Raw genomic sequence first — 12047 nt, 5'->3', positions numbered from 1 at the left:
GTACTGCAAGAAGAAGAAGAACCTGAGATACATTTACCCAAAAAATATGCCCGGTTGTACCTACCAAATCCTATAGCTGGCTCATGAGTGGTCAAAATTCATAAACTATTCCGGTTCTGAATCGACCCAAACCCCGCTTTTCCTGACACATACATACTCACAAACATTTCCCCCTTTTTAAATGCATTAAGTCAAATTTCTGAGCTTGATAACTTTTGAATGGTATAATCGATTTTCAAAATTAGAAATGCGTTGGAAAGGTAATGATCAATACTATCTGGGGACGAGAACGAAAAACAAACCCCAAATGGGGAGGGTCGTAATACCCACACCCTTGGAACAAAATGCATAGTTGTCATTTAGCTTATTGTTCAATACAGTCAAGTTGACAGAATCTAAAACTTTGTGTACACCCTACATACAGGGTGTTTGGTAAAGAATGGGCCATTGCTTAACCTTAGATTCCTGACGTTAAATTAGGTCGATTTAAGTTAACTTACCTTAGTCCGAACGTTGATAATAACCGAAATACAGTAAAAGTTAAACTTTTATTTTTTTTTATTCTTGAATATTTCCTAAAACGCATGATATAATAACACGAAATTTAGTAAGCGGGGTTTTTGGGGACGAGAAATCTAAATTCTCCACCAGAAATGATGTATTACTCAGGGGGGCCTCATACGCCTTTCAGCGCTCATTTAATATGTTAAATTTTTTTTATTACCCACTCTACATACTTTTCGAATCAAAACTTTTATTCTGTTAATATTTTTACTTAAAACAGATACACTACATTCATCTCGCTAAACTCAACTGTTTTCGTGATAAAGGCATTTTAAATCTTAGAGGCAACATAATTTTTTGCATAATATCGTTGTAGTTATACCCGAAAAATAACTTAAAACCATAAAAATGTCCAAAAATGTATAGCAAATTTCTTCAAATGGAATTTGCGGAACAGGCGCAATTATTATGGTTTTGAATTTATTTTTCGGGTATATCTACAATGATATTATGCAAGAAATTATGTTGTATCGCAGACTTAAAATGCCTTTATCTGGAAAACAGTTGAGTTTAGCGAAACAAATGAAGTATACCTTTTTTAAGTTAAAATATTAAGAGAATAAAAGTTTTTATTCAAAAAGTATGTAGAGTGGGGATAAAAAAAATTGATCGTATTAAATGAGCGCTGAAAGACGTATGTGGCTCCCTCTGGGTAATACATAATTTTTGGTGGCGAATTTAGCTTTCTCATCCCAAAAAAACCCCGCTTACCAAATTTTTTGTTGTTGTCCCACGCCTGTCAGGATATATTCAAGAATAAAGAAAATAATATTTTAACTTTGACACCCTGTATTTCAGTTATTATCGTATTAACTTTCGTACTAGGGAAATTAGCTTAAATCGACCTATATGAAGCTCAGGAATCTAAGGTTAAACTATGGCCCATTCTTTACCAAACACCCTGTATAGTGTCGCATGCAAAGGGGTTCGCGCTACTGGCGAGAACTACCGTTCTCTGGGATAGCCTGCCTCTAAGTGCGATTTCACATTATGCGTTTTGACCGGATGCGGTGGAAACGCATCCGTTTCCAACGCAACCGGACCGACCTGTGACACTATGCATTGTCTGATGCAGTTTGTAAGCTCGTAACGATGCCTCAAAACGCATCCGTTTCCAACGCAACCGGACCGACCTGTCACACTATGCGTTTTGACTGGATGCGGTGGAAACGCATCCGGTCAAAACGCATAATGTGGCATCGTACTAATGGTAAATATGGATACTTATATAACTTTCATCGATTGCAGAATAAATTTGGAGAAACTCTTTTCTATCCAAACCCTAATAAAACAAAACCACATTGAGATAGAAATTAACAGTCTATCTACTTCTTAGGGCAGTTCAATTATTATTTGTTGTATTAGGGGATACTCGGAAATATTATGAAATGAAGAAGTCAACAAAAATTAGCTAAATCTGCGGGTAGAGGAATACAAAATTATCGCAAAATATCCTAGAGCTCAGATGGAAAAATATATAGAATAAACAAGACACAATCATATTCAAAAAGAAGAAGGAGCAAAGAAAATGAATAAAGAACATAATGAACACAAATTACATATACTTTATAATATCTGTTATCAATATATCCCTTTAGGTACGACTATGAATTTCTGAACAAAACCTGAAACTGCCAAAACCAATCTCATATTGTTTTATGTGAATTTAAAAAAAACTGTCATTAATGGTTTATAGTTACAATGTATTTTAAGTCCACATTATACCATTTCATTAGCAAGCAAGTCTTTGTAGTTTTTCGGATCGCTTCTTTAACTATGGCTAATTCAGAAACATTTCGTGTCCTGGAAGAAGGATTTAAAATCCCAACTATTGGACTTGGAACTGTAAGTTACTTTATATTAAAGATAGATAAAAAAACTAGGGCTATTAAGGCTGTTTATAGGTATACGTATAAATCATATAACTCCACGGTGAAGCAAAGAACACATGTGTTTCAGTAGCATAGCAAAAGATTTGATGGTAAGATTGCTAGCCTCACGCATAAAAGTTGCTTGAGTCCCGTCCAATTTTATTGATTGCTTTGGTTACCTCTTCTTTCCATGTCGTTTTGGGTCTTCCTCGTTTTTTGCGGTTTGGTGGTACCCACTGCATGATCTTTTTGGGCAATCTTGTGTTTTCCATTCTTTGAACATGCCCATACCAAATCAACTGTTTCCTCTCAATGTCTGTTGTTAAATAACCATATATTTTAATTAATTTTTCCATTCTCTCTTGTGTCCTTTTTTGAAAAAGACATATTGCTTCCAACCATTATTTTGGTAATTGTTCTTCATTCCATATTTTTCGATAGTTATCTGCATTTCTTCATGCATGCAATTTCCTTCACATTTGAACATGTTAGATGTTATTTGGTCGTTTACTGGACTTTTGATATATTTTAGGATATTTATATTATGTTTCCCTTCTTCGCTAGTGGGAGGCATCTCGTTGATACGATTTGGATTTGACTGTGTACTTGGACATTGTTCCTCGTATTGTCCATTCAAAAAATGTTTGAAATCTTCCTTCCATATAATAATATGTTTTAAGGCAACAGCTTCTGTTTTAGGCCTACCAAGAAAGCGATGACGTAGTTCAAGAAGCCGTTGATGCTGCTTTAGAGATCGGCTATCGCCATATCGATACAGCATTTTGGTACAATACCGAAAAGAATATTGGCCAGGTTCTTATTAAATGGTTATCTTCAGGAAGAATAAAAAGAGAAGAAATATTTGTTACCACAAAATTACCATTTCAGGTAGGAATTATAATAACTTATCTTCGAATTTCAATACATGTCTGAATTGTCGATATAAATGAGTCAGATTAAATAAATTAGGTATTAGAAGAATTTTTTACTAAGCAACAACATTTTTGTTTAATTTAGTATTATTTTGTATTTTGACAACGACACCCGACTTGGGCGTCGAAACGTTAATAAAATAATTTTTTTGGTAAAATTGTGGCTTATTTCCCATTGAAAATAGTTGATTCTGAAATGTAAGTTTTTCATAAGTAATGTTGTACTTTTTTGGTATTGCTGAAAAGAGGAAAAAATTAGCTTTTCTAAGATATATCACCTGACTTGGTTGCCATTTAAAAAATCAAGATGGAGGCGATGACTTCACATGATCAAAACGGTGACTTCGCATAAATTTTAAATGTTTTCTGCAGAACACCTTCTCATGTATGATCCTAGAATTTCATAAATATAAATTTATATTCATTGGTTTTAGAGAAATTGCCGTGTTTCCATACCTTTTCGCTACCATGTACACTGGGGTGCAAAATTAACCGGACACCTTAAAAACGGATCATTTTTTATGTCTCCAATTTCCTAAACCTGTTGTCCGATTTAAGTGATTTTTTAACCCGGCATCTGCCACGTGGGGTGCTACCAGAACCCCATAACACATTTTTATCAAATATTTGGTATTTCAAGTTTGGTAACCGAGCTGTGCGTCATAGTAGCTTTCTATAATATTATATAGCATATATGTGTTAGTGTTTGAAGTGGTTATTTAGTGTGATTCTGAACTTATAGCTCTAAAATCGAATTGGGGTGTCATCATCTGGCACTTTAAGTTTTAAATTTTTTTTGTATTTTTGATAAACAGGTCAAATTTACATTTTTTTATTGAAATAACTGATTTAAATTATTGATATAGAATAAAAATGTATACCATTTTTATTCAGTTGCAATGCGAAGGCAAAACAATCTTACTTTTCAATTAGAATATGGAGTGCAGTCCAGTCCCTTGAGTCGCGATTTTCGGCTCTTATTGGAGCCTTCATCGGAAGGAACGTAGGCACTGTTCTCCATATTTGTAGTGCCTACGTTCCTTCCGATGAAGGCTCCAATAAGAGCCGAAAATCGCGATTCAAGGGACTGGACTGCACTCCGTATTCTAATTGAAAAGTAAGATTGTTTTGCCTTCGCATTGCAACTGAATAAAAATGGTATACATTTTTATTTTATAGTCGTATTACTCCGTAGAGTAACTAGGTGCATTTTTCCGTTGGAACTTTACCAGCTGCAGACGGGGGATGTGAATTGCATAGTGTAGAATTCCTTCCCTCTCGTCTTCACTGCAGCATCCATTTGACTTGCAAATTGTAGAAATCTTGGAGGTGTCACCAGGAAAGTGTACCAATAAGTTTTCAATTTAAAAATCTTTTAGTAATATTTTTTAATATTTTCAATACTAATAATTTACTATTAGGATTGAAAACTACTTCGTCTATTAATATAGACTCTGTACTCACTAAATCTTATTTTTTTTTAGATATTTTACTTGACTTCATTTATTATGGCTTGGTACTTGCTAATTTGCTTATAACACCTTTTTCATTTTATTTTTTAACTTTTATAACATATTAGTGGCTAATAAGTTAATAAAACATGTTTATTTTTATTCTTGTGTTACTTAACACATTATTTTGTTTTTTAAACAAGTAGATCACAGAAAATTTGTAAGGGGTGCTGTGAGCATACCAAGTGGCAGTTGGCGCCTTGCAAAACCACGTAGCAGGTGCCGGGTTAATATGTTATAGCCTTATTCTTTATCAATATCGCTGTAATAATATTGTGGCTAAACAGGTAAATTTTACCAATGAAACTGTGTTTTTTTCTCAAATTTCGCATCACCCTGTTGAATATGTTAGCATTTATAAAATACTCAAATTAAAACCCAACTATAGCCTTGTTTTCTCAACATTCTGTTTTTTGATTCATTCGCTTAAGTAGGAACATAAAAAAGTTAGGAAATTTAACAACTAGCCATGTTCTTTATCAATGCAGGATGTTTCTAAATAAGTGCGACAAACTTTAAGGGGTAATTCTACATGAAAAAAAAATGACACTTTGTTTTATAAACCTATGTCCGTAAATGCTTCATTTCTGAGATAGAGGGTTTTAAAAATTTTCTTACAAACTGACGATTTATTTATTGCTTAAAAACCAGTTGAGATATGCAAATGAAATTTGGTGGGTGTTAAGACGTAGTTATTGTACATTTTTTGACATACAAGTAAGAATTTAATATTCACCATTGGCGCGCATAAGGGTAATAAAAGCCCTCATATTACCTGTATGCGCGCCAATGGTGAATATTAAATTCTTAATTGTATGTCAAAAATGTGCAATAACTACTTCTTAAAACCCACCAAATTTCATTTGCATACCACAACCGGTTTTAAAGCAATAAATAAATCGTCAGTTTGTAAGAAAACCTTCAGCACCCCCTATCTCGGAAACGAAGCATTTGCAGACATATCGTTGATAAAGCAAACTGTCATTATTTTTGCATACAGAATTACCCCTTAAAGTTTGCCAATTATTATTTAAAACACGCTGTATTGATGAAAAGCATGGCTAGGTTTTAAAGTACCTAACTTTTTTTTATCGTGACCCGTCAAAATAGCCCGGTCAAAACAGCCCCGCCAAAAAAGCCCCGTCAAAACAGCCCGAACACAAAATAGTACGCAAACAAAACAGCCCCGACAAAATAGATCGCATACAAAATAGCCCCGGTCAAAACAGCCCCGGCTAAACCAGCCTCTTATAAACAATTACATAATTATTTATACAAGGTGTCTAAAAACTTTTTTTTAATTTAAATTATTTGACAAAAAGGAAGAATGTATGCATTTTACTGTTGCCCGAAAACAGAAAAAAATGTTTATATCATAAATAAACATTGATTGTTCAACTTAAATGTTCAAACTTCCAAGAGGCAGGGAAGACAGGACTCGAGTTCTCTGAAAAGACCATTTTTAAGGAATTATTTCATGATGAATTCTGAAGGGAGCTTTTTTGTCGGGGCTATTTTGTCGGGGCTATTTTGTTGGGGCTATTTTGTCGGCGGGCTATTATTCCGCGGCTATTTTGTCTGCAGGCTATTTTGTCGGAGCTATTTTGTGTGCGGGATATTATGTCGGGGCTATTTTGTCGGAGCTTTTTTGACGGGGCTATTTTGACGGGGTAACCTTTTTTATTATCCAACATAAGCGAATGAATCAAAAAACAAAATGTTAAGAAAACATGAGGCTATAGTTGGATTTTAATTTCAGTATTTTATAATTTCTAGAATAGTCCACAGGATGATGCGAACTTTGAGAAAAAAACACAGTTTGATTGATACACCCGGTATACAATGAAAATTTAACTGTTTAGTAACAGCGATATTGCTAAAGAATAAGGCTATAATATGTTAAAAAAATCACTTAAATCTGACAAAAGGTTTAGGAAATTCGAGACATCAAAAATGACCCGTTTTTAAGGTGTTCGGTTAATTTTGCACCCCAGTTATATATTTATCACTATACCTAGTTACTTATCATACTCATCAATATTAACATAATTTTAGGGAGCGCACGCCGAAGCAGTCGAACCGTTTTTGAAAAAGTCTTTAGAAAATCTTCAACTTGATTACGTGGACTTATACCTTATTCATTATCCTGTAGCATTTAAATATGAAGGAGTCGATAAATTTACTCCCGAACCTGTTGAAACCGATCATATATCATTATGGAAAGTAAGTATATCGTTTAATATTTAAATATAAATTAAGGAACCTGATACTTCAGGGAAATAAGCAAAAAAGACCCTGTTCGGGACTTTGAAAAATCCAGAGATCTGACTACTTTTTTAGATATTGTAAACGTATAGGAATACTACTTACCTGGTTCCTGTCAAGAGTTCGGAGTTCTTTGTAATTATTAACAATTTAGTGCAAATAACGCAATTTTTTAGTTTTTTTGCAACTCATTAAAAAGTTCACTAGTCGGCATAAAATTACAAACTTTGATTTTTTAAACATTGAAAAAGCTTCAAAATAGCGATTTTTTAGAGGTAAATGTCAATTTGTTGCTACACAAATTGCAAAATAAGGCAAAATCGATATTTGTTAATAACTATTATTAAAGTTAATCTACAAATTTGGTATTTCACCCAAAGTTTTGTATTGGGGTACTAAACACACCCTCAAAATGTCAGAGCAATCCCTCAATTAACTTAAAAGTTATTCTATTTGGTTTTTCTAGAGACCTTTTTTGCAATAAGAGTCAGAAAATAATGAATAAACGGTAATTATATGAATATCAAATGAAAGTTTAAGATTTAAACGATTAAATGTATCAAAAAAGGTTAAAAAATTCATTTTTATAACCAAAAATTGTTTTGCGAAATACTGTTATTTTTAACGTATAAACAATTAGAATAATCTTTAAGCTATTGAAGCGAAAAACTACCACAGATAATCGAAATACTATTGAAAAATAATATTTCAATCAACTATGATAGTTATCGTTTACCCTAGACTAGACTATCGTTTACTCAATATCCCAAATTGTGAGTCCACCTTGTCTTAATAAAAAATATTAACACTGAAAATCTAAAATTGAACAAATAAAACAATAATTTAACTAATCATGTTAGTTTTCATAAAAGATATAATTAGGTAATGTATTAAAAGGTATACAAGACCTCGTCAAAAGCTAACAGATTAGATTATACTTATAATATGATGGCACTTGGTATCTGTCTGCTGATTCTTGGTGTCTTGCTGTTGGTTATGCAACTGACTCTGGGGTCGTAGATATTGGAGGCCAACAAGGCTACAGGTATTATTTGGTTGTTTGCGATGATGATTATCGCTGCATCACCGGGATCACACATTGGGGGATCCAGCTTCAGGAACTCCTCCCACGAGGTGAAGGGTTGTCTGTAGATTTGTTATTTATCCAGAAAAACCCAATTAAATAACATCTGTCTGAAAATGACGCTACCAGACCAGACGGGGCCTTAAGTAGTTTTCAAAATTAAAAGAAAAAGTTCATACATTTTGGAGAAAGGGTGAGTGGGGCTCGATACTGACAGATACGAGAAACGGTAGTGGGATGTCATTGACATGAACCACAAAACGCTGGAATAAGAATGTTCCGAATGTTTTATACTGAGATATGCCTATAAATAATGAAAGAGGGCGCCAAACAAGTTTTTAATGGGAAAACAGGTTAAAACAAATAGAAGAAGATTATTATTAATGAATTATATTATTTTCTGGATAAATAACACATTTACAGGCAACTCTTCACCTCGTTGGAGGACTTCCTGAAGCTAGAGCCCCAATGTCGCCGGTGATGCAGCGATGATCATCATAAGAAACATTTAACAACCAAACAACACCTGTAGGCCTGGTAACCTCCAATATCTACGACCCCAGAGCCACTTACAGAACCAACAGCAAGACACCAAGAATCCGCAGACAAATATCAAGTGCCATCATATAGGTATAATCTGATCTATTAGCTTTTGGCAAGGTCTTGTATGTCTTTTAATACATTAGTTAATTATGTCTTTTACGAAAAATAAACATTGTTAGTTAAATTACTGTTTTATTTGCTCCATTCTAAATTTTTAGTGTTCATATTTTTGATTAAGACAAGGTGGACTCAAAACTTGGAAGATTGTTCTAAGCTAGGGTAAACGATAACTATCATAGTTGGTTGAAATATTATTTTTCAATAGTATTTTGATTATCTGTGGTAGTTTATCGCTTCACTTTGGCGTATTTACTAATACACTTTGCTACACTTTACTAATATACTTTGGTTTATTATATTATTCGTAGAGGAAATAGTTTTCCATATTTAAAAAGCTGACAATTTTACACGAATTTAAACATAGAACAAAGTTATTCTAGAAGGATTAGGAAATATTAGGAATAAGACTAAACTTAGACAGCATTGTCTATAACTGCTAAACATGAGGCTGAAATGAAATTTGATGGTCCATGTTAAGGGAGAACTAAAAATTCAAGTCTTCAAAAAATGTTAATGTTCTTCAAGAAATGTTAAAGAATGTTAATTCAAAATACTGTAAGTTCCTTTATCTCAGGTTCTAGTCGACAGATTTTGATCATTTATTTTAATTCGTATGTAGTTTTTGCGTACATTGAAAATATACAATGTTTTAAAATATAATTAATTAACAATGTAATTTGGCTAAACAGTTAAAAACTATACTTTTCCCAAAAAAATTTTAATTTTTGATTTAATTCTAATTAATCGTCTACTGTATGATAAAACTTTAAATCTTTGTCTTTAAGATTAAACTAATAACTTATTTTAATTATTTGTAAACAAATTAGTGGGAATTAAAAACATAATTCCTACTTTTTATCTAATCGTCCCAGAATAACTATCCATTTCTTTCCAACTTGTGGAAAAATGATCAGCTTTGGGAATATGTAAAAAGATTTTTTCTACGGACAATATTTTTAAAATTATTCTAAATGTTTATAAACTAAGAATGTTAATAATTTTGCATTAGGATTTTCGACTGTAATAAATATTTTTTTATCTTCATTTAATAAATATTGATAGTGTAAATCTTCTACTTTCATTTGCTATCCGCAGAATTACCACATCGTCAGTATTTTCTGTCTTAAGTATATCACTGCAAAAAGGTCTCTGGGATAAACAAACACAATATCTTTTAGGCTACTTGATGGATCGGCCTCAATTTTGAGAGTTTGTTAAGTATGGTATGTTTAATAGTAAATGGTTGAGTTCAATTAGTTACCACTATAAACATCCTGGATTAACCGATAATGGTATAAAAGGCCCGGTTTCAGGTAAAATTTATTTCAGGCTTTATTATGGGAGTACCGTCTAATTAGTGTTAATTGCAAAAGACCAACTCTGTCTACCTCGATGGCTTATCGCTCCGGGTGGGTCTTAACAATGGGCCAGGTCAGATAAATTTAATAATATTTACGACCGCACTAATTGAAATCAACCATTTACTGTTGAACAAACCATACCTCAAGAGACAACTTTGGGTGGAATATCAAAGGTCTGGGTTGATTTTATTAATACTTTTTAACAAATAACGATTTTGGCTTAATTTGCAGTTTGCAAAGCAACAAATTGAGTTTTAAGTTTCAAAAATCGCCATTTTGTAGATTTTTCAATGTTCTAAAAAATAAAATTTTGTAATTTTATATCAACTATTTAGCTTTTTAATGAGGTGCAAAAATTAGAAGAAATCGCGTTTTTTGCACTAAATTGTTAATAATTAAAGAAAGGCATGGCAGAACTCTTGGCAGGGAACAGGTAGGTTTTCTTTTTATAAGTCTACAATAACTAAAAAAAATCTCAGATACCTGGACAATTTAAAATTCTGAGAAAAATCTTACTTCCCTGGATTACTGATAGAAACAGTTCCTTCTAGTAAATTCCTTTTATTGCAAATGCATAAAATAATTGTCTTACGCAGTATTTTGAAGTAAATCGATTCATTTTAAAAGTGTGCACTGATAAAAAATAACTGATAATATAATAGAAGCTATTATATACAAAAAAATATAACAACAACTACTAGAAATTTCCACAGTTTTCACTGTTTTCCATCTCTGAACTATGCTCTCTAGCCCTATCTATTACGCAAATCTCCATCCTGTAGGTTTCTTCGGTCCATTGCCTTATCTGTTTCATCACTACCGACCTTCAAAGCATTCCTTTTTCATCTTCATATTAGGCTCCATTCTAGAATTTTGTTTGTACTGAATCCGGTCTTCTGACACATCCGTATCAGACTATACTTTTTTTGATTAACTATTTTTATGGGAAATAAGCCACAATTAAATTGAAAAAAATAATTTTATTAACGTTTCGAAGCGTCTAAATTAGAAAATTAGAATCTTAAAACAATAGGAAATAAATTCAACATTTCAACAACATTCAAAACAACAAACACATTGAGATCTATTCTATCTAAAACTAAACCTAACAATGAACAAGAAAGAACAAAGAATTGCACTTATAACATACCTTGTGAATGCAAACAATTTTATTTAGGTGAAACATCAAGACCATTAAAAGTTAGAATAAGTGAACATCAGTCTTATAATAAAAATAGAGAATTTGATAGATTTCAAATATGTCAACACGCATGGGATAATGAACATAGAGTTCAGTGGATAGATTCAACTATAGTCCTGAAAGAATCACATAGTAAAAAGAGAAAAATCAAAGAAGCGGCTCTAATTATGCTAAATGAAACCAATTGTGTCGCAAATTCCTCGGTAGAATGCAGTAGGATGTGGTAACCCATACTGAAAGAGGAAGTTAACAGAAAGAAAATACCATGATTAGTAAGTCAATAACATGTCGAGTTAGCACATATTTTATATTTTAGTATTACTTATTGTATATCTATGTATAATTAATATTATTTATAATTTAAACATATTAAAGTCAGAATTTGGTATTAGTTTCTTGAGAGTAAATTAAATGTAAGACCAAATACTTACGATGATGGGATAATATTACGAGGTTTTTTCCTGGTTTTCCCTCGCGATTTACTATGGAATCTCTAACGCGAGAATTTTACTGTCATCGTTGCATTTGGTTGTCTTTTTAAAGACAGATCAGATGCTATGATTTTTTGTGACGGATATTCTTGAGTTGGGGTTGA

General features: G+C 32.5%; 1 protein-coding gene across 3 annotated transcripts in view; it reads left to right on the top strand.

Annotated features, from left to right (window-relative positions):
• Positions 1-2266: 2266 nt before the first annotated feature.
• LOC114331653 (dihydrodiol dehydrogenase 3-like) overlaps positions 2267-12047 on the top strand; it is a 31275-nt gene continuing 21494 nt past the window's right edge. For 2 of the 3 annotated variants that reach the window (XM_028281278.2, XM_050641488.1), the window contains exons 1-3: positions 2267-2409; positions 3135-3323; positions 6934-7101. In XM_028281278.2, the coding sequence (XP_028137079.2) occupies positions 2341-2409; positions 3135-3323; positions 6934-7101 (426 nt within the window). In that variant the 5' untranslated portion in view covers positions 2267-2340. The remainder of the gene's footprint in view (positions 2410-3134; positions 3324-6933; positions 7102-12047) is intronic. The other variant, XM_050641489.1, reaches the window with a different exon arrangement.

Source organism: Diabrotica virgifera, chromosome 10, assembly GCF_917563875.1.
Source record: "Diabrotica virgifera virgifera chromosome 10, PGI_DIABVI_V3a".
In the NCBI taxonomy this organism is placed as follows: Eukaryota; Metazoa; Arthropoda; class Insecta; order Coleoptera; family Chrysomelidae; genus Diabrotica; species Diabrotica virgifera.
Note: the sequence above shows the minus strand (reverse complement) of the source record. Positions and strands in the feature narration are given on the sequence as shown.